At 33.9% G+C, this 24,847-nt stretch overlaps 1 protein-coding gene across 3 annotated transcripts in view; it reads left to right on the plus strand.

Moving 5' to 3' along the window:
• The window catches only part of LOC126737914 (polyamine-transporting ATPase 13A3-like), a 139,356-nt gene that overhangs the window by 16,128 nt on the left and 98,381 nt on the right, over window positions 1–24,847 (plus strand). For 2 of the 3 annotated variants that reach the window (XM_050443008.1, XM_050443006.1), the window contains 5 exons: window positions 17,110–17,343; window positions 17,400–17,634; window positions 17,725–17,929; window positions 17,990–18,203; window positions 18,481–18,592. In XM_050443008.1, coding sequence (XP_050298965.1) covers window positions 17,110–17,343; window positions 17,400–17,634; window positions 17,725–17,929; window positions 17,990–18,203; window positions 18,481–18,592 — 1,000 coding nt within the window. The remainder of the gene's footprint in view (window positions 1–17,109; window positions 17,344–17,399; window positions 17,635–17,724; window positions 17,930–17,989; window positions 18,204–18,480; window positions 18,593–24,847) is intronic. The other variant, XM_050443007.1, reaches the window with a different exon arrangement.

Genomic DNA, 24,847 nt, shown 5'->3' on the forward strand with positions numbered 1-24,847 from the left:
CAGCTAAGGAAACAATAAGTTGTTTTGTTAAACAACAGAAAATTTTTGGAAATCCCAATAGAATTATCACAGACAAAGGCACTGCATTTACTGCAAACGATTTTGAGGAGTACTGTGCTGAAGAAAAAATTTGTCATTTAACCATAACAACAGGAGTAGCTCGCGGAAATGGGCAAATAGAGAGAATTAACCGAATAATAATAGCAGTTCTCACTAAGTTGAGTATTGATGACCCAAGTAAATGGTACAAGTATATCGATAGAGTACAAAGGGCACTGAACTCGACTTATCAGAGAAGTATAAATACGACTCCTTTCGAAGTTTTAATAGGAGTCAAAATGAAGAGAAAGGAGGACTTAGAATTAAAAAATTTGATCGAGGAAGAAGCAAGAATACAATTTTCTGAGCAGAGGAATGAACTCAGGAAGGAGTGTAAGAAACAACTAGTAAAGGTTCAGGAAGAAAACACAAAAGGGTATAATTTGAGAAGAAAGAAAGCCAAGGCGTATAAGGAAGGTGATTTGGTCGCCATTAAAAGAACGCAGTTTGGAGGGGGATTGAAAATACATTCAAAATTTCTTGGACCGTATGAGGTGACAAAATCAAAAGGAAAAGAAAGATATGATGTTGTTAAGGTCGGTATCCATGAAGGTCCTATACGTACCACATCATGTGCTGAATTTATGAAGCCATGGATAGACAACCAGACAGAATCCGAGTCGGATTCTTAGTCAGTATGGCCGAATGTGGGAATCTTTAATTTTGTACATATTTTTTTTTATCATACCTTATCTTCTTAATGCAATAAATATCTCTTATATTATTTACAAACGAGACCGCCCAAAGTAACAAATAAAAACAAACGGCAAAGCATTTTTAATAATAATCGTCGCGGCAAGCCGCCAAAGGCAATAACATGGAAATCGAAGCGTTTTTAAGAAACGGCTTTCTTTGCGGTAGTTCCAGGTATTCGAGTTCGAAGCCGAAATGTTGATGTAAGAACAAAATCGGGGGTTTTTAGTCTCTGTTTAGATTTGAGTAGCGAAAGTTGCGCGGCGGGACGTTAAAAAATATTACGACGATAACGACGAAACGACGTTTATATATTAAAAGTTTTTCCCGAAAAGACGGAAAATCAAGAGACGCTTGATTTATTATCGGGAGTGCTTTTATCTGTCTTGACATCATAATCTAGACGGGGTTTTGGTGTTATGATTTATTTAAGATATAAGACGAATAAATTTAAGAGGTTACTCAAGACGTGAGTACAGAAGTATTCTTTCTTAGATGTTTATTTCAAATAATCATCCGTTGTTCATGTTGGTTTGGCTGTGTTACCGCTGTGTCGAATCTTTGTTAGATTGTTTGTGCTGCTGTTTGTAAAATCCGTATAACTTTTGACTTTATTATTAAACCTTATTTAATTGATACCAGAAACTTTTATTATCATAACCCTAGACATTGATAAATTCCTACATATATATATATATATATATATATATATATATATATCGGTTATGAAGTTTCTTCTGGTGAAATTCGTCCTAACCGTCGTAAAATTGAGGCTTTAACTGAATTACCCCCACCACAAACAGTTACCCAATTAAGACAATTTATTGGACTTAGTTTTTATTTTCGACAATTTATTCCTAAGTTCTCCCAGGTTATGAGACCTCTCTACTTGTTAACCTCAGGTAATAAAAATCTGGATTGGAAACCTGACCACGAAGAAAATAATTTCCATATTGAGCACTGAACCCGTGCTCATGATTTTTAATCCAAACTATCCTATTGAGCTTCATACCGATGCTAGCTCTGAAGGGTATGGGGCTATTTTACTTCAAAAGATAGATAATAAAAACAGGGTTATCGAACATTTTAGCAAAAGAACTTCGCCGTGCGAGTCAAAATATCATTCGTACGAATTAGAAACTCTGGCGGTTGTCAACTCTGTCAAACATTTTCGCCACTACTTACAAGGACGGAAATTTGTTGTTATTACTGATTGCAATTCTTTGAAAGCTTCACGAAACAAGATTGACTTAACACCGAGAGTTCATCGTTGGTGGGCCTTTCTGCAATATTTTGATTTCGATATCCAGTATAGAGAAGGCAAGCGAATGGCCCATGTGGATTTCTTTTCCCGAAATTTATTAACTCCTAAATCAAAACCTTGTCCAAATAAAATAGAAGAAAAGCATGTAAACCTTGCAGAAATTTCTAGCGATTGGCTTCTTGCTGAGCAACGACGTGATGATGAGATCTCTACTATCATGAAAAAACTTCTTGAAAATGAACTTCCAAATGATATCGCTAAAACATATGAGTCACGAGCAGGTACCCTGTATCGAAAATTCCAAAGAAATGGTAGAACTCGGAGCTTACCTGTGGTTCCTCGCGCTTTTAGGTGGTCGATAATAAATCAAGTTCACGAATCTGTTATGCATTTGGGGTATGATAAAACACTGGATAAGCTCTACGATTATTACTGGTTTGAGGGAATGTCAAAATATGTTCGTAAGTTCGTTGATAATTGCATTACTTGTAAATTGTCAAAATCTCATTCTGGTAAAATTCAAGCCGAACTTCATCCTATTCCAAAAATCAGCATACCTTGGCATACCATTCACGTTGATATAACAGGGAAATTAAGTGGAAAAAGCGACCGCAAGGAGTATATTATAGTTATGATCGATGCTTTTACAAAGTTTGTGTCCTTGTATCATACTTTTAATATCGATACCGATAGTTGTATTAAAGCATTGAAATTGATTATTTCATTATTTGGCAATCCATCTCGTTTAATTTGTGATCAAGGAAGGTGCTTTGCAAGTAAAGATTTTCGTGAATTCTGTATGTCACAAAATATAGCTTTACACTTAATAGCTACGGGTTCATGTCGGGCAAATGGTCAAGTTGAACGTGTCATGAGTACTTTGAAAAATATGTTAACCGCAGTAGAAAGTAGCCAAAGATCATGGCAAGATGCTATTGGCGAGATCCAGCTGGCATTGAATTGCACGACCAATCGCGTTACTAAGGCTAGTCCATTAGAATTATTAATCGGTAGGGTGGCACGTCCGCTAGGGTTTGTATCTGTTAATAATGATGATGAAGTTATAATAGATATTCAGGGAGCTCGAGACCGTGCTTCGGAAAACATGAAAAAAGTATCAATTTATGATAAGGTTAGATTTGATCATGGAAAGGCTAAAGTAGTTCGTTATAAAATAGGAGATCATGTGCTACTTAAGAATGAAGAGAGACATCAAACAAAATTAGATCCTAAATTTAAAGGTCCATTCGAAATAACAAAAGTTCTTGAGGGTGATCGATACACTTTAAAGTCATTAACTAATAAAAGATCTTATAAATACTCTCATGATAATTTAAGAAGTATGCCGGGAAGTCAAGTTCCGGTGGAATTAGATATGTGTGATGATATTGAGGATGAGAATAATGAGTTGAAGGGTTCTCCTAGGATAGTTGACGTAAGTGGAAATGTAGAGTAATGGCAGAAGTAAATCAGGGCTAGTGGTTGCACCACATACGTTGTGCTGAAGTCGCAAGTGCACACTTGAATGTGTGATCATGGTGCGATGTGCGGTACAAGTTGTGGCGGGGACCTGGTCACCCGATGGTGATAGTGTTGCTCTAGAGCTAAAACGAGCATGTAATCGCTGTGGTAGAGCCTTGTGTATTTTTATAATTTGGGCCTGATAACTTCCTCATACGTCTACTATATAGTTTTATTGTTGATTTTGAGCTATATACTTCTTGACTTCATTATTCGAATGCACCTGTTGATGCTAAGGTTGATGTAATATAACAGAATCTCTTCATTCTAGGATCACCCGAGGACGTGTGTAAGTCAGGATAGCCGTGTCGGTAGAATTATATTATTTGCTTTGTTTTGTTAATTTAACGCATCTAGTTATAAAAAGTTTAAGAATTTTGAATGAGTAATGCATAAATCCCTTTTTATGCAAACGTAGTCACAAGCCCGGCATTTTTGACCTGAGAGAGGAACACGACGAGTTTAGTTTGAGTTGGTACGGTCGAGGCGTTCGGAGAATGGGCTTGTGAATTCGTTCTGCTCATTACAGATTCATTTATTAAATTTAATTTGTTCTTTCTTGTGAATTTATTTAATAGAAATAAATCATAATGTCTGAAAGTGAAAGTGAGTTTATTCCGACATATATATATATATATATATATATATATATATATATATATATATATATATACATATATACATATATATATATATATATATATATACATATATAATATAATATATACACATATAAGATCCCGTCTAAAGCGTAATTAATCCTGTAACAACATACAGTGTGTTAACTGTTTGTCTCTAAAAAGGTCTGTTTACTAAATAAGTGCGACAAACTTCAGGGGGTGATTCTGCAAGGAAAAATAATTACAGTTTGCTATATAAAGCATATGCTTCGTTTTCCTAGATACGGGGTGTAGATAAAGGGTGTTAAAGGCGCATATGGCTAGTGATCTCAATTTTTTAAAGAAAAAAATGGTACGCCACTAAGATATTTTAAATTATAAACAACTTTTTAATTCCTCGTTTAACTTGTGACAAAAAACCTCTCTCACCTTTTTTTCGCATGTGGCGCCGTTTTTATGCAAAAAAAATCTTGACGCGTATTTTTGATTTCTTTAATACATTATCAAGAACTATCTAACACGACAACATTAAACCAGGACAATAATAGAAAATAACAATATTCAAAACAAAAAACTTTAACGTATCTCGGAAAATGAAGCATTTGCGGACATACATTTATATAGCAAACTGTCATTATTTTTCCCCGCTTTCACCCGCTGAAGTTTGTCGCACTTATCAACACCCTGTAAAAGTTGTTAAAGTTTTTTTTTTATTTGGAAAAGTAGTTTAGTGAGGGGTATAGCGCACAGATTTAAAATTTCATAAAAATCAAAAGTACTTGTCTTAATTGGAAATTCTCCAAATCATACAACAGATAGGATAATTCCGGGTGAGTTCAACCACTTCTCTTTTATTTTTCATTATCTTTTACTAAAAACTTGCAAAAGCAGCCCTGAGGGTACTAGGGTATACCAATGAGAGTAGAAAACACTTATACAGAATAAATTTTTCTTAATAATTTTATGAACGAAAAACCAAAAAACTCTAACTAACTAAACAAAACCATATACAAAACGATTTAAACCTAAATTAAAAGAAATTTCTGTGCCGAAGAAATTAAAGACGGTATATCACGGTAGTGACTTTTCTGTGGACATTGCAATGCTGGAGCTTCGTTGCCTTTTTTTTATTATGAACTTGGACTGAGATAGGATCAGAGCGGTATAGCCAAAAGCTTTGTGACGTTGAAGCTTTATGTGTCATAGTAATTGGGTAATGAAGGTAAAGCTTAAGAAGATCCTTGACGTCGTAATAAGGTATGATGCATGCCCGTAGAATTTTGCTTGTAGCTGTTGTTTTTTGCTGGATTGTGCCAACAAAGAAAAATACCAAGGAAATAGGTATCGGAACTATATTTTCTTCTAAGGACAAATATTGTTTTAAAATATAGGTTAATCTTTAGGTTTTACCACTTTTACCTAAGATATTTTATGACTTGCAATTTTATATACATTGCAATAATTGCTGTTTTATTGAAAGTTTTGTAATGCATGAGATATTTTAATTATTTGTTTTTGTGTTTAAAAGACGTGTTTAATTTTAAGATTAAAGTAAGGCGCGAGGTTTTATTTTTGAGAATATTTTTAGCTTTTTTTTTAAGAAAAATACCTAACACAAAACCTCTTTTGGGTTGTTAGTCACAGACGGACGTTTTATTTTATTTTTTTTTACGAAAAGAAAGAAGTTATTTACTTTACATATTTTTCGTTTTTTGGTTTTGCGTTGTTTTCGGGTTTGTTTAATTTTTTTTTTGGGGTTGTGTTAAAATAAAGATGGCTACGCTTGATGAAATTAGTAAAGTTGCGCAAAATATTACGAATGCGAAATATAAGACGGTAAAATTGTTACATGTTATTGCCTATAGTAACGAAGGTGAACCGCGAAAAGTGAGGAAAAATTTGCGTAAATTTTCTGGTTTCGGGTTAGGCTCAGATTCTAGTGAGTTGCGGGAGAAAATAGAGGAAGTTACGAATAAGTTTCAGTTAGGTGATCTTGTAACTGTGTGTGGTGTGTTAGATCTAAAATACAGTGGTACCCATGGTGAAGTGGCAACTAGATTGTGTTCTTTTCTTAATGACTTAAAATTTGACGAGAATAATGACGACGGCGAAAATGAGGGCCAGGAAGAAGACGAAAGTTCTGACGATGAGAACGCGATAGAGTTAGAAGACGATGAATCGTTAGAGGAAGATTCTACAAATCATATTCCAAAAAGGACAAGTAAGAGTAAAAGCTCTTTTTCTCTGACATTTAGAGACATAGAGGACAGTATCCGCATTTTTGATGGCAAAGACGATTACCCCATCAATAAATGGATCACAGATTTTGAAGAAATAGCTCATATAACTGGGTGGAATGAGCTTCAAAAGTTGATTTTTGCAAAAAAATCGTTATCAGGTCTGGCTAAGTTGTACATTCAGACTGAGAGTGGAATTAAGTCGTGGGATGCATTGAAAAAGAAACTCAGACAGGAATTTGAAGTTAAGGTCTCGAGTGCTCAAGTGCATAAAATGCTTACGGCAAGGAAGAAGAATAGCTCAGAGTCAGTACAAGAATATGTTCTTGTTATGCGCGAGATAGGCAGTAGAGCTAATATTGAACCTGAAGCTGTAATCCAATATATAAAAGATAGTATACAGGATGAGTCATCAAACAAGATAGTGCTTTATGGAGCACGAAACTTTATTGATTTTAAAGAGAAAATAAAGTTGTACGATCAGATTAAGCGAAAAAGCACACAAACTCATGGATCAAGTACACATATGAGTGCAAACTCAACTCAGAGGAAAGTAGGAAATAATTTTAATAAAGGATTTCAACGTGATGTAAAGAAAGAAATGAACTATGATGTAAAAAAGAAAGAGGTAAATTTTAGTTGTTTTAATTGTGGAGATAGAGGTCACAGATCTAAAGATTGCCCAAATAGGAGTAAAGGAGCGAAGTGTTTTAAGTGCAATGCTTTCGGGCATATAGCTTCTCAGTGTGCGAACAAGGATGTGAAATCTAAAAATAATGTTGCCATAATTAATATCAAGCCAAAAAGTGCCATTTGCGTAAATTTTGGTGATTTTAAAGTTGATGCTCTTTTTGATACCGGGAGTGACATCAATGCTGTACGTGAAGATGTGTTTAACAGTAACTTTGTAAGTGATGTGCTCTCAAAAGATGTGATTACGGTAAGTGGTTTAGGTGCAAAGAAAGTTTACACGTTAGGATCATTTTCAAGAACTGTAGACATTGGTGGAGAGGATTTTGACATTCTATTTCACGTTGTTCCAAAAGATATGCTTAATTTCCAGGTGATTCTAGGAAATGAATTGCTTGAACAAGCGCATGTACACATAGGGGAAGATGGAGTAGTGGTGTGTAAAAAGGAAAACCAGAATTTTCTAATGAAAATATCGATAGACAAAAACGACGTAATTGAGAATGCGCCTGACCTGACGCACCTCGAGTCGGTAGATCATAAGAAGATGATTAAACAAATGATTGAAGACTATCAGCCATGAAAAACCAAGACGACAGATATCCAAATGAAGATTATATTGAAAAGTGAAGAGCCCATATATCAAAGACCTAGGAGACTATCTGTAACAGAGAAAATAGAAGTCGACAAACAAATTGCTGAATGGTTAGAGGATGGAATTATTAGAGAAAGTAGTTCTGATTTCGCAAGTCCGATCGTTTTAGTTCGGAAAAAGGATGGTTCTGTCAGAATTTGTTGCGATTACCGAAAAATAAACAAGACCATAATAAAGGATCGATTTCCTTTACCCTTTATGGAAGACGTCTTAGATCAACTAGGGAATGCAAAGATTTTTACCACAATTGATCTGAAAAATGGATTTTTTCACGTTGATGTGGCAGAAGATAGCATTAAATTTACATCTTTTATAACACCAAGCGGACAGTACGAGTTTCTCAAATGTCCATTTGGGTTGTGCAATAGCCCGGCCGTATTTCAGAGGTTTACCAGTTTTATTTTTCGACCTTTAACAGCAAGGAATATAGTGACATACTACATGGATGATCTGATAATACCAAGTACGACGTATGAAGAAGGGATTCAGCGGCTTAAGGAAGTTTTAGAAGTAGCTAAGGATTATGGTCTGGAAATAAAATGGAAAAAGTGTCAATTTCTAAAGAAGAGAGTGCAGTTCTTAGGGTTTATTATTGAAGACGGAAAAACTCAACCATCGGAGGAGAAAACCCTAGCAATTAAACATTTTAAAAAATCCTCAAATATTAAACAGCTGCAATCGTATTTAGGTCTTACAGGATACTTTAGAAAATTTATTCCATCGTATTCATTAGTGGCTAAACCATTAAGTGATATGTTAAGGAAAGACGTTGTTTTCGGATTTGGAAAGCAGCAGGAACAAGCGTTCGATACACTTAAAGATCTGCTAACAAGTTATCCTGTTCTACGTATTTTCCAGCGAGGACTTCCCACAGAGGTGCATACAGATGCTAGCATACATGGGTATGGTGCATGTCTGATGCAAAGATCTAGTGACGATAACCAACTGCATCCTGTTTACTTTTTAAGTAAAAAAACGACGCCTGCAGAGGAAAAATATACATCGTATGAGTTGGAAGTATTGGCGGTAATCACTGCTGTCAAGAAGTTTAGGATATACTTGCTTGGTTCAAAATTTAAGATCATAACAGATTGTGCTGCATTCCAGAAGACAATGGATAAGAAAGACTTGACCACAAGAGTAGCTAGATGGGCGCTCTTATTGGAGGAATACGACTATGAGATTGAACACCGAAAAGGAAAGCGTATGCCTCATGTGGATGCACTAAGTCGTTTTCCTCAAATCATGATGATAACAGATGACGAAAGCACAAGACATAGAGTCAAGAATGCACAAGATCTAGACGAGCATATAATTGCTATTAAGAAGATTTTAGAAAGTGAAGAATATGGTGACTATTTTGTAAGAAATGACCTGTTATATAAATTTCAAGACGGCCTTGAATTATTGGTAATACCGAAAAAAATGCAAACTGAGATAATCAAGACAGTGCATGACGAGGGACATTTTGCGGTAAAGAAGACTGAGGAAATATTAAAAGGCCAATTTTTTATTCCCAAGTTAAAAGATAAGATCCAGTCTGTAATTGCGAACTGCGTACCCTGCATTCTAGGAAATAGGAAAGAGGGTAAGCAAGAAGGACTGCTACATCCTATCCCAAAGCAAGAAGGTCCATTGCACACATATCATGCCGACCATTTAGGGCCCATACCATCAACGAATAAAAACTATCAGTATATTCTAGCGATCATTGATGAGTTTACAAAGTTTGTGTGGCTGTACCCTACAAAATCAACATCAGCTAAGGAAACAATAAGTTGTTTTGTTAAACAACAGAAAATTTTTGGAAATCCCAATAAAATTATCACAGACAAAGGCACTGCATTTACTGCAAACGATTTTGAGGAGTACTGTGCTGAAGAAAAAATTTGTCATTTAACCATAACAACAGGAGTAGCTCGCGGAAATGGGCAAATAGAGAGAATTAACCGAATAATAATAGCAGTTCTCACTAAGTTGAGTATTGATGACCCAAGTAAATGGTACAAGTATATCGATAGAGTACAAAGGGCACTGAACTCGACTTATCAGAGAAGTATAAATACGACTCCTTTCGAAGTTTTAATAGGAGTCAAAATGAAGAGAAAGGAGGACTTAGAATTAAAAAATTTGATCGAGGAAGAAGCAAGAATACAATTTTCTGAGCAGAGGAATGAACTCAGGAAGGAGTGTAAGAAACAACTAGTAAAGGTTCAGGAAGAAAACACAAAAGGGTATAATTTGAGAAGAAAGAAAGCCAAGGCGTATAAGGAAGGTGATTTGGTCGCCATTAAAAGAACGCAGTTTGGAGGGGGATTGAAAATACATTCAAAATTTCTTGGACCGTATGAGGTGACAAAATCAAAAGGAAAAGAAAGATATGATGTTGTTAAGGTCGGTATCCATGAAGGTCCTATACGTACCACATCATGTGCTGAATTTATGAAGCCATGGATAGACAACCAGACAGAATCCGAGTCGGATTCTTAGTCAGTATGGCCGAATGTGGGAATCTTTAATTTTGTACATATTTTTTTTTATCATACCTTATCTTCTTAATGCAATAAATATCTCTTATATTATTTACAAACGAGACCGCCCAAAGTAACAAATAAAAACAAACGGCAAAGCATTTCTAATAATAATCGTCGCGGCAAGCCGCCAAAGGCAATAACATGGAAATCGAAGCGTTTTTAAGAAACGGCTTTCTTTGCGGTAGTTCCAGGTATTCGAGTTCGAAGCCGAAATGTTGATGTAAGAACAAAATCGGGGGTTTTTAGTCTCTGTTTAGATTTGAGTAGCGAAAGTTGCGCGGCGGGACGTTAAAAAATATTACGACGATAACGACGAAACGACGTTTATATATTAAAAGTTTTTCCCGAAAAGACGGAAAATCAAGAGACGCTTGATTTATTATCGGGAGTGCTTTTATCTGTCTTGACATCATAATCTAGACGGGGTTTTGGTGTTATGATTTATTTAAGATATAAGACGAATAAATTTAAGAGGTTACTCAAGACGTGAGTACAGAAGTATTCTTTCTTAGATGTTTATTTCAAATAATCATCCGTTGTTCATGTTGGTTTGGCTGTGTTACCGCTGTGTCGAATCTTTGTTAGATTGTTTGTGCTGCTGTTTGTAAAATCCGTATAACTTTTGACTTTATTATTAAACCTTATTTAATTGATACCAGAAACTTTTATTATCATAACCCTAGACATTGATAAATTCCTACATATATATATATATATATATATATATATATATATATATATATATCTCGGTTATGAAGTTTCTTCTGGTGAAATTCGTCCTAACCGTCGTAAAATTGAGGCTTTAACTGAATTACCCCCACCACAAACAGTTACCCAATTAAGACAATTTATTGGACTTAGTTTTTATTTTCGACAATTTATTCCTAAGTTCTCCCAGGTTATGAGACCTCTCTACTTGTTAACCTCAGGTAATAAAAATCTGGATTGGAAACCTGACCACGAAGAAAATAATTTCCATATTGAGCACTGAACCCGTGCTCATGATTTTTAATCCAAACTATCCTATTGAGCTTCATACCGATGCTAGCTCTGAAGGGTATGGGGCTATTTTACTTCAAAAGATAGATAATAAAAACAGGGTTATCGAACATTTTAGCAAAAGAACTTCGCCGTGCGAGTCAAAATATCATTCGTACGAATTAGAAACTCTGGCGGTTGTCAACTCTGTCAAACATTTTCGCCACTACTTACAAGGACGGAAATTTGTTGTTATTACTGATTGCAATTCTTTGAAAGCTTCACGAAACAAGATTGACTTAACACCGAGAGTTCATCGTTGGTGGGCCTTTCTGCAATATTTTGATTTCGATATCCAGTATAGAGAAGGCAAGCGAATGGCCCATGTGGATTTCTTTTCCCGAAATTTATTAACTCCTAAATCAAAACCTTGTCCAAATAAAATAGAAGAAAAGCATGTAAACCTTGCAGAAATTTCTAGCGATTGGCTTCTTGCTGAGCAACGACGTGATGATGAGATCTCTACTATCATGAAAAAACTTCTTGAAAATGAACTTCCAAATGATATCGCTAAAACATATGAGTCACGAGCAGGTACCCTGTATCGAAAATTCCAAAGAAATGGTAGAACTCGGAGCTTACCTGTGGTTCCTCGCGCTTTTAGGTGGTCGATAATAAATCAAGTTCACGAATCTGTTATGCATTTGGGGTATGATAAAACACTGGATAAGCTCTACGATTATTACTGGTTTGAGGGAATGTCAAAATATGTTCGTAAGTTCGTTGATAATTGCATTACTTGTAAATTGTCAAAATCTCATTCTGGTAAAATTCAAGCCGAACTTCATCCTATTCCAAAAATCAGCATACCTTGGCATACCATTCACGTTGATATAACAGGGAAATTAAGTGGAAAAAGCGACCGCAAGGAGTATATTATAGTTATGATCGATGCTTTTACAAAGTTTGTGTCCTTGTATCATACTTTTAATATCGATACCGATAGTTGTATTAAAGCATTGAAATTGATTATTTCATTATTTGGCAATCCATCTCGTTTAATTTGTGATCAAGGAAGGTGCTTTGCAAGTAAAGATTTTCGTGAATTCTGTATGTCACAAAATATAGCTTTACACTTAATAGCTACGGGTTCATGTCGGGCAAATGGTCAAGTTGAACGTGTCATGAGTACTTTGAAAAATATGTTAACCGCAGTAGAAAGTAGCCAAAGATCATGGCAAGATGCTATTGGCGAGATCCAGCTGGCATTGAATTGCACGACCAATCGCGTTACTAAAGCTAGTCCATTAGAATTATTAATCGGTAGGGTGGCACGTCCGCTAGGGTTTGTATCTGTTAATAATGATGATGAAGTTATAATAGATATTCAGGGAGCTCGAGACCGTGCTTCGGAAAACATGAAAAAAGTATCAATTTATGATAAGGTTAGATTTGATCATGGAAAGGCTAAAGTAGTTCGTTATAAAATAGGAGATCATGTGCTACTTAAGAATGAAGAGAGACATCAAACAAAATTAGATCCTAAATTTAAAGGTCCATTCGAAATAACAAAAGTTCTTGAGGGTGATCGATACACTTTAAAGTCATTAACTAATAAAAGATCTTATAAATACTCTCATGATAATTTAAGAAGTATGCCGGGAAGTCAAGTTCCGGTGGAATTAGATATGTGTGATGATATTGAGGATGAGAATAATGAGTTGAAGGGTTCTCCTAGGATAGTTGACGTAAGTGGAAATGTAGAGTAATGGCAGAAGTAAATCAGGGCTAGTGGTTGCACCACATACGTTGTGCTGAAGTCGCAAGTGCACACTTGAATGTGTGATCATGGTGCGATGTGCGGTACAAGTTGTGGCGGGGACCTGGTCACCCGATGGTGATAGTGTTGCTCTAGAGCTAAAACGAGCATGTAATCGCTGTGGTAGAGCCTTGTGTATTTTTATAATTTGGGCCTGATAACTTCCTCATACGTCTACTATATAGTTTTATTGTTGATTTTGAGCTATATACTTCTTGACTTCATTATTCGAATGCACCTGTTGATGCTAAGGTTGATGTAATATAACAGAATCTCTTCATTCTAGGATCACCCGAGGACGTGTGTAAGTCAGGATAGCCGTGTCGGTAGAATTATATTATTTGCTTTGTTTTGTTAATTTAACGCATCTAGTTATAAAAAGTTTAAGAATTTTGAATGAGTAATGCATAAATCCCTTTTTATGCAAACGTAGTCACAAGCCCGGCATTTTTAACCTGAGAGAGGAACACGACGAGTTTAGTTTGAGTTGGTACGGTCGAGGCGTTCGGAGAATGGGCTTGTGAATTCGTTCTGCTCATTACAGATTCATTTATTAAATTTAATTTGTTCTTTCTTGTGAATTTATTTAATAGAAATAAATCATAATGTCTGAAAGTGAAAGTGAGTTTATTCCGACATATATATATATATATATATATATATATATATATATATATATATATATATATATACATATATACATATATATATATATATATATATACATATATAATATAATATATACACATATAAGATCCCGTCTAAAGCGTAATTAATCCTGTAACAACATACAGTGTGTTAACTGTTTGTCTCTAAAAAGGTCTGTTTACTAAATAAGTGCGACAAACTTCAGGGGGTGATTCTGCAAGGAAAAATAATTACAGTTTGCTATATAAAGCATATGCTTCGTTTTCCTAGATACGGGGTGTAGATAAAGGGTGTTAAAGGCGCATATGGCTAGTGATCTCAATTTTTTAAAGAAAAAAATGGTACGCCACTAAGATATTTTAAATTATAAACAACTTTTTAATTCCTCGTTTAACTTGTGACAAAAAACCTCTCTCACCTTTTTTTCGCATGTGGCGCCGTTTTTATGCAAAAAAAATCTTGACGCGTATTTTTGATTTCTTTAATACATTATCAAGAACTATCTAACACGACAACATTAAACCAGGACAATAATAGAAAATAACAATATTCAAAACAAAAAACTTTAACGTATCTCGGAAAATGAAGCATTTGCGGACATACATTTATATAGCAAACTGTCATTATTTTTCCCCGCTTTCACCCGCTGAAGTTTGTCGCACTTATCAACACCCTGTAAAAGTTGTTAAAGTTTTTTTTTTTATTTGGAAAAGTAGTTTAGTGAGGGGTATAGCGCACAGATTTAAAATTTCATAAAAATCAAAAGTACTTGTCTTAATTGGAAATTCTCCAAATCATACAACAGATAGGATAATTCCGGGTGAGTTCAACCACTTCTCTTTTATTTTTCATTATCTTTTACTAAAAACTTGCAAAAGCAGCCCTGAGGGTACTAGGGTATACCAATGAGAGTAGAAAACACTTATACAGAATAAATTTTTCTTAATAATTTTATGAACGAAAAACCAAAAAACTCTAACTAACTAAACAAAACCATATACAAAACGATTTAAACCTAAATTAAACATAATAAAAAAAGGTTATTTTAATTTTATTTTTTTAAACTACCACATAAATCACACTCGTACTTGTATTTGGAGCACTCGTTGTGGAACCAACGTTTACATTTAAGGCATTGTATCCAGTCCTCACCCCTGGTGGTCTAGAAATAATTTTCGCCGCGTCCCACACACTTATTTTCATCCCATTCCTCTACTGATTTGCCACTGCCTTCTAAAATCGGTCTCTCATCTCCTGAATCTGAAGAACCATTTAACTGGATTTTCTTGGATTTTTTATTTTTGATAGGTAACTTTTTTTGATTTTTAGCCCTATTTTTTGTTGCAATTGAACATTTTCTGAAGTTTTCAAAATTGAAATTTGCCTTACACGTTTTTTTACTTTTACTGCCGCACAAGTTTTTGGGACTGGCGAGATTTTATCAAGTAATTTTTCTGTCGTAAAATCATCTTTCACTTTAACATCTGCTTGATAAGAGCAAGTGGGTTAAGGGCAGGAACCATGTCTTTTTGGATTATTTTTTAAAGGCGTCTGCGTCTTTTGCTTAGACGGGACAGTATTTTCAACCGGAGAAGCACCTTTTACATCAATGACTACAAAAGCCTAATCTGGTATGACTGCTGGATTAAATGAGGCACTAACTAGAAGCTTTCCGAATTGAAATTTTGTCAGTTTACGGGTCAGGTTGGACTTAATAAAATTGTTGTAAGAAGCGTAGTATTAACTTTTTAGGCATCTAAAGAATGATTGGTCAAGCGGCTGGAGGTAGTGTGTTGTGTTGTTCGGTAAACAAAGTTTTTCTCCTTACAAAATTCAAGCACTTCAACTGAGTTTATATGGGAGGTATGGCCATCGACAAACACTTCCAGCTGGTTTGCGTGGTAAAAAGTAAAACTTTAACTTTAAAACTTTTTAGAAAAATGGACGCATTAATATATGCGGCCATAATGTATGCCGCATGTATATATATATAATGTAGCCAAGATGTTAGTTGGTTTGTTTTTTAACTGTAGACCTGTTTTATCGATATTAAAGACATTGAAAGGTTTATCATGCAGTTCAGTTTCTGACAGGATCTTGTCTAAAAGCACAAAATAATACTTAACTGTCTCACGATTTATTCCAGCGGCACGATTAATCGAAATCCCCTCCGCTTTTCGAACAGAAATCCTGGATGACGTCAAATAAAAGAACAGAGTCAGTCGTACCCAGCTTTCCCTTTCCCCATATTAAATATTTGCTTAAGCTTCATCTGTTCAGCAATCTTGAATGCCCATGTTCTTACAGATTCTCGATCAGGCGCAAATCCATATTGTTGCAGTTTTTTAATGTGATTTACCAGCTTCATTTCTGCTTCTTCTCCCAAGTCTGATGACGCTCCAGGCCTTGAGGTAGTAGCATCTGATTTTCTGATTCGTTCCTTTAAGGTCGTCTTAGAAATTCGAAAATTTTTGGCTGCTTCGTTTATTCCAATGGTGCCATTTTTCACGTATTTCAGAGCGTTTGTTAAAGAGTCGTGGCTTCATTTAACTCTTATCATTTTTCCTGCATACTCTAGAGGCATTTTGAAACCTAAAATAATAACATAATTTGGTGTTAATGATCACACTAACACCAAATTTTTTTTATACTAGTCGAAAGGTCGGACTATACCGTTTATCCGGGAGAGAGCTACCACTTCGGTTCTAGGAAAATAAGCACTTGCTGTTCTTAATTTTGAGGTTATATTTCTCATTTACCTTTATTTTTTTAGAAAACGTCAAAACAAATAAAAAAACTTACCTTTACAATCTGTATTTTGACACAATACTGATTTTTTTCATTAAGTTAAAAAAAAAAAAGCAACATCGATTTTGACAAAGTAAACAGCTTGGTGTTGCATGGAAACTGTACTGATCCACTCACGTAACTTTGGAAGTTACTTAGCGCGTAGATCGGGTAATACCGGTGGTGATCGGTCTCTCCCGCCGGTCGATCTCTCCCGGAATTAGCCTATACAATTTGAGCAATAAAAACTAATATTTTTAAACTTTCATTTGAAGTTTGAAAAAGCTCTATGTTCCTATATTAAGAAACGGATTATCATGATCTCGCTTAGAAGGGCTTTCCTGAAAAAAACTGAAAACATGAAGCTATCTTACGATAACAGCAGTAATGTTGAGACATTTTTGGGTTTATACGCCGGCTCTCTTCAAGAATTACGTGCTAAAGTTATATATACATATATATAATACTGTGCTGGTTTTTATTTTGTCATAGTATACTAGTGTTTACAAATTATCAAAAATTACTAATTTGAATTACTTTTTTAAATAATCATTTAATTTTTAGATTATGAAACGCTTGCAGATGAAACTTCTTCACAAACAATTTTTAATGAAGGAAAGGACCAAATTTTATGTTACATCCATGGCTATAGAAAGTCTAGAATTCGCTCTTTTTTCTATCACCTTTTTTGCATGTTTTTAGCAGGCATTCCGTATGTTATATTTAATTCATACCCTAAAATAAGATGTCTTATTAAATACAGGAAATGTAGGATCCATGAAGCAGATATTCTTTTAGGTAAAAAGAATTCATAGTAGTTAAGGTATTTGAGAATTATAAGCATTTTATTTTAGTCCAAGACAGCCATGAAAACTATAGTATTACAAAAATCCTAACTATAGAGATATACTTGCAAGATATACTTATTTCTGACACAGTGAAATATTTTTTTCATCAACATACGAGATATGTATGGATACCAGAGACATATAGTTTTGGTACTCTAAACGAACTGTTATGGGCACAGAAATCATGTAATGAATATCTTGATGATCTGGAAGGACTTACTGATGCCGAATACAACAAAATGTATGTTCTCATATATAAAATTGAAACAAAACTTATACCCTATTTTTAATAATCTAAAAACATTAAAAATATTTCCTTAATTGATTTAAGGTTTAAATTGTATGGTCCAAACAAAATAGAAGTTGAAGTCAAGTCTTACTGGAAACTCTTTTTAGAAGAAATCTTTAATCCTTTTTATTTATTTCAAGCATTTTCTATTGCATTGTGGTATTTTGATGACTATATTGTTTATGCAAATTGTGTTATCGTTTTGACTACATTCTCCAGTATTATGTCGTTAATACAAACTCGAAAAGTAAGTTACTTTATTTATATTAATAGTTGTGAAAATATTCGCGTTTAATCTATATTTTAGCAAAGTGAACATCTTCATGACATAGTAAAATCTACAACTTCTTATGAAATACAAGTAATAAGAAAAATTAATAATGAGTCTACTTTTGTGGATATAAATCCTGAAAATCTTGTACCTGGTGATCTAATAGTAATGCCTGCTGCAGAACTTATAATGCCATGTGATGCAGTTCTTCTGACTGGGCAAGCTTTTGTTAATGAGAGCGTATTGACAGGTGGGTAAGGTTACTAACCTGAAATAGATTATTAACATAGGGACGAAAAAAAAGAATGTCTAACAATGGATATAATGCCTACGTATATACTAATATACTATTTTTCTTTTTTTGCTAGAAAAACTTGTATTTTATTAAAAACAATCATCTTAGTAACTCAAAAGCGTCATTATTTTAAAAAAAGAACCTAATAAGACCTTTAGTAAAATTTGCACGAAACTTATTATATCTTTGTATTATTTTAAATGTTTTAATGTTACTTAAATTATTTTTTTAGGTGAAAGTGTTCCAGTGAAGAAAAATGCTTTGCATTCAAGTTCAGAAGTTTACTCAATTGACTTGCACAAACGGCACACAATTTTTTCAGGAACGCATATTGTTCAAACTAGGTAAGTCCGATTACTTAAGTGAGGCTTTTAAAAACTGTTTACATCTTCGACACATTTTTAAAAAATTATGAAAATATTATTTTCTTCCATCCATACCCATATATCAGCTTAATAAACTAGACGAAATTTTAATAATAATATATTCAAAATGCTTTCCAGAATTAAAAAAAAAAACAGGTCTTTAAGAATTTTAATATTGATATAATAAAGATGCCGGCATCGGCAGCGAAGTAGTTCTACACATTCCTAGTAGTCATGTACTCCTGTGTTCGAGTCCCAGACTTGGCATGGGCGTTTGTGAGTGTCCGACTAAGTTTTAAATATTATATTTAGGAATTTTTTTTAATCAATCAATTACATATTAATTTACAATTATTATGAGATGTATTATGCTTATAATATGCATACCATAGACATAATATGTCTGTGTGTATGCCCATTCAGCTCATCAATAATTAGTTCATAATGAACATCAACCTAACACTAACCTAAGTAACATACGAGTATACCTGCTTAAATAATATTATCAAATTCAGAAATATTAAATTGACTAAATACTAATTAGTTATAATTTAATGGAAGTTAATGGCGCGCTTGATGGAATTTATGTTATCTTTAACCCATGAGGACAATTTTTCTTTACAGTATAATATTTTTTGTTTTTAAATTGTTTCGGCAGCATATTTAATAATTTGGGAACTATATATGTTATACATTTTCGAGTTACACTAAAATGGGGGATGGGTATTATTAGTATATAAATATATATGGTATAAATTATGTTAATTGTAGTGACTGCATGCGCAATGCCAGATATTTTACCAAAATTAAAAAAATAATAATAAGATTAAATAAACTTATCAAAGTGCATTTTATTTATAATTATAATTAAACTGCAAGGTTCGTTTAACCTTAGATCATATTTTTGGCCTCTTTCTCTTTGCCTCTTATTATTTAAAGTTGTGCTTCCAGGGAAAGGCTTTGGTCCAGAATATGGGACATTCCATCAATGGATAAGCCCTAGGTACTATTCTAGGTACTAGTTTCTAGCGTGATTTAACCTTACAGTTTTGACCGAAACGCTGACGAAGCAGAAACGAGGTCAGCCTTCCCTAGTGTTAAAAAATCCCGTAAGAAATATATTAACTCAGCACACTACTATTTTAGCGAAATGTAGTGTGTTAATTATTTCTTTTCCTCTCACACATTTTAATTGCGGCATATAATGCAAGTGTCGGTGATGTGTTCTCACTAAACACTTTTTGATTTTGATTTTGACTATTGGTCTAGTTACGAATTCGTTATAATAATACAGATTCTATTTAAAATATGGTCGCTTCTCATTTATGAGTTCATACTTTCGTGCCGTATTTCAGTGCTCTTGGCGATTGATTTTAGATGCTGTGTTGTGTCTAGTTGCATATTACTGTAATGTAGTTCATTGTCTCTGGGTGTTGAAGCCAGAGTTTCCAATAAACTTTCGGACACTGCGAGATGTGGACAGCAGAGTTTTAGTCAACTGAAGTCGCTTTATGTTTTCGATTATGTCTTTATTGAGCCTGAAAAATGCGTCCTGCTTCGACATTTATCGGAGAAGGATAGTGATGTCCGGAGATTTTCCTCATACTTTCATTTACTAAAACAATTGGCTTTGTCGCCAGAACCTTAGTGTAATAATAATACTTTGAGACTGCACTCAAGACCTCAAAGAGGTACCAGCTAATTTATTAATCAATATCATGGGAATAATTTTAAATTGTCTAACTTAAATTCAAATTCATGTATTATTGGTAATTAATTTTAGAAATTATTCCTCAATTATTATCATCATCGGCAGCTTTTTTTCATTCAGCGTCATCTTAACTATCACCTTGATTGTCATCTTCATCTTTAATGTGATCATCATAGAAAACATAAAATCGTATATAATGGATAAAAGTTAGTAAAACCACTTTTGATTAACACACAATATAAAATTGAAATACATACATTTAAAATTTATGCTCATCATAAAATAAACTAATAAAATTACTAGTCTATTTTGTCTATAATAAAATAAAAAAAAAAACTTAAATAAAATGTTTACATATAAGTTAACCTAAAAGAGTATAGGCCCATACTTACATTAAAATCTAAAAATTCATTAAAATTATAGAAGCTATTTCTGAACAAAAAGTTCCTGACTTTTAAGCCATAACATGGAGATGCGGGATCCTTAATTTCCGCAGACAGTTATAAAACAAAGATGCTATAGTTAAATGAAAATCGTGTTCTCTGGAGCCTTAGGAACCCAATTCTCATCTCACGACCGTGTCTTGTATCATGACTATGACATGTGTTGTTCAGGATGTATTAGTGCTGATTTTTATGCGCATAAATGAGACATTCATATATACCTTGATGAAATCGTTAGAACGTTTAGAAAACTTAGTTAATTAATCCTCCCGGTATCTCTTACTAGCAACATTTCTAAGGCCATGCTCTGTAGAGAAAATATGCGGGCCGCAGGGCAGGAGTATCCGCATGTTAGTATAAGTCGCTATTGATTGGAATATTGCATGATATGATTCAACTAACATATGACGAGGAAGAACTTTTAATAAGTTAGTCATAATTTATATATTTCTGGACAGTTTTATAGCCAATTTATTAACATGCAAGGTGTATTTTGGATCCAGGTACACCCTCTAGAAATATAACTCTGTGGATTTGCCTTAGGAACTCGTCTGAGACCGAAAAAACCTTAGCAGTCTTATCACTATTTAATGATAGTCTGTTTGCAACAAACCACTCTTGAAGCAGACCCTCATCCCGCTGAGCAGACAATAACAGGCTCTCAAGATTCCTTCCGTTCCTGGCTGCTGACACAACCATAGCAAAACGCCACCAAGACCAAGTCAGATAAAAGTCCATTGTAAAAGGTCCAATAGCTTGACAACAAACTCAGGCCGAGCCGATCCTTCCCATAGTACTTAAAAATTTTGTAAGTGAATGTCACAAGATACACAATCGAAAGCCTTGGAGAGGTCACAAAGGGAAGCACACATATACATATTCCCCATCTTCAAACACTCCCACAAGGCACTCGGGCTTGCGCATGACTGGTAGATTATGGTAGATCGCTTCACTCTAAACCCAAATTGATTGTTTGACAAAAGATTATCTTTTTCAAAATATTCATAGAGTTGGTTTTTTAACATCAGTTCGAATATTTTTACTAGCAGGTATCAGGAAAATAGGTCTGTAATTGGCGGGATCTTTTGAAAATAGCGACTACCTTGGCGTATTTTAATGCAGAAAAAAAAATACAATCTCTAATACTACAAAAAAAAAATTGCGTTTATTAATTTTCTTAAGGGGGACAAGCTGATTTTTAAAATTGCTTTATTAATGGTATGTTCATGCCATAAAATGTTTATGCCATCTCTCACTCGTACCTGGCTCACCTCTTTAAGTCCACTTTATATGGACACAAGAAAGAAAATCTAGGTAAGTATCTGCAGCATTTGGTAAAAGTGTAAGTACCTGCTCGGCCACTTCTGCAAAAAAGGTATACTTAAGGTGGTAGTACTTGTCGGTGTGCGTTAATTACATTCCATGAAGATTTAATTACGTTACCCGAATTTACAAAGTAATTTGTATGTGCTGCCTTTAAGCTCTTAAGTCTTAGAGTTCCCCTCATATTTTGACAGTTTAATTGTTAAACGTTTATTTTTTTTTTACCTTAGTTAAAAACACAGCTTTACACGCAGATTTAGCCTTAGGTAAAGCTCTATTTATATTATCTCTATTAGCTCTACCAAAACTGCTCATACCAAAAACTGTATCTACCTTGTTTAATTGTGGGGTTAGAAACTCTCATCTCTGATTATCCAATCTTTAAATAAGGTTAAATATCCCGTCCCTTGTAATAGGTCGGTATTCAGAACAGGATAGAAAATATAAAAAATAAAACGTTAATTTCTCCCAAATAATACTGATTTTTTTCCGAATTTTTCGTAGATTTTCCCTTCGAATTTAAGCCTAAGAAATGTGTTTTTTTCTTGACTTTCTTCATGATGGTTTGCGAGTTCATGGTTCATATTAAGATTTGCCATTATCATATTAAAATCTCCAATTTAGAGAAGAAAAATAGTATCGTGGGAAAAAAATTGTTTCCTTCCATAAAAATGTGTATTTTTTTCATATTTTTATGGTATAATTTAATCTGATGACGGTTCCTTGTATTGATCACTTTTTTCGTCTTTATTTTATCTGATTATAATAATACACATAATATGATATAATATAATATGTATAACATACTAGTCTTAACCCGCGGCTTCGCTGGCGTGGAAGTAGAATGAATAATCGACTTTGTGTAAGTAGAACCAAATGACGCCGCAATGCAAAAGGCGCTGCACGAGAACGATTATATGACTCTATTGTTCAACATTCCCGGAATGATATTGCAAAATCGAGGACGAATCCGCGATTGAAATTATACCTATAATGTTTTTGGGCAAAAACACATATGTATGTATAGGTCCATAAAGTTATCTGAAGCTAAGCGGAGTAGGTGAGACGGAAGGTTAATATGGCCGCTTCATTGGCGTGTTATTTTTGTATTTTTCATAAAATTTAAATAACTTAAGTCTAAAGACGTGTAGCTCAAAACAAATAATAAATATGCCTACGTCCCTGTTCGTCGTAGAGGACCGCCTCCTAAAAAACCGACGATGACGTAAAACACCTACGCGTCGAACACATCTGGGTTGAGGGGCCAATAAGTTTAAAAATTGGCTCGGCGCGAAATGACTATGATTTTGTTTTGTTATTGTAGTGACCGAGCCGATCAGATAACCTGTCGATCGCAAGCCGCACCTCTACAGTGCTATGTTGTCATATTGATTTTATTTTAATAGATATGCGGAAATAGTTACGGAAGTAGTATACAACATTGGTTTAAACCAAATCATAATTATAATTTTTTTATTCAAAGTGAATTATATGAAATATATATTTATGTAAATATAAAGATTGAACCTACAAAAAGGATATTTTTTTTAGTTTTTAGAGAATTAATCCTAACTGATAATCAACGTGCAGCCCAAACGGTAAAACTTAGAAATATGAAATTTGGGGACACCATTCCTATGGTTATGTAGACGCCCACTAAGAAGTGGTTTTTTGAAATTCCATCGGGAAGGGCTTGAAACCACCCTTTATGTATCATAGCTTCGTCAAACTATCACGTCATTTTTATTTTATTTTTTACTCAATTTCCATAAGGGTTAAAACCACCCTTTAGGATTTTAACATCTTTTTTTATCCTTAAATTCATTGCTTTTCGGAAAAAAACTGCAAAACACTACAATTTAATTTCATTTTAAAGAAAACAACAGATTCTCGAAAATTCTGCCACCCTAAAGGGGTGAAAATTTCTTTTTAAACTTATAGCGTTGAAAATTGATATTTTTACATATTATTATGTATAGCTAAGTAGTGCATTTAAAATAAAATTTGTGTTTATGCCAGGGGTGTATTAAGGTAAACGGGGTTAAAATCTACAATTATTTAAAAAATAAATGATTTAAAAAACGATTTATTTTTAAAAAAACGAACACCACTGGTATTTCATATTATTTCTATGTTACATACATGTGAAATAATAAACTTCAAAATATTATACACTACTTTATCATTTTAAAAAAAGTAAACCTATTAACGTACAAGTCTTAACAGCGAGAAAACAAACTAACTCACAGCAAACGTTTTTATGCAAAATTGCCCAACATTACATTCCCAGAAATCTGCATAAGAAATATACAGTGTGAACGTAAAGGTTGGAATAAATTCATTTAAAATTCAGGGGTATGTTCAAAAAAAAAACGCTCGGACATGTCGATTTTTATTTTTAACTGCGGGTTTTCTTACTATAATTTTATGTATACAGGGTGGCCCAAAAATAAGTTACGGTCATCAACGTAATTTTTTTAAATGTAAACACCTATTTTTTATTTTAGATTTAGGTTCTACATCAAATTCTAAGTACATTTCATGTACCATGTCCTATACCTAAACTCGACCGTTGACGATTGAACACAATAAAGGGCTATTTTTGGAAGTTATTTATATCAAGCAAGAATACATAAAAATATTTTAATTAATTTATTAAGTGTTGTAAATGGCTGCCACGAACCTCTTGGCAATATCCCAGTCGATGCTGAAATTCTTGTAAAACGTTATCGATAACAGAAGGTTCTATCAATCTTA

The sequence above is a fragment of the Anthonomus grandis genome, chromosome 6 (genome assembly GCF_022605725.1).
Source record: "Anthonomus grandis grandis chromosome 6, icAntGran1.3, whole genome shotgun sequence".
In the NCBI taxonomy this organism is placed as follows: domain Eukaryota; kingdom Metazoa; phylum Arthropoda; class Insecta; order Coleoptera; family Curculionidae; genus Anthonomus; species Anthonomus grandis.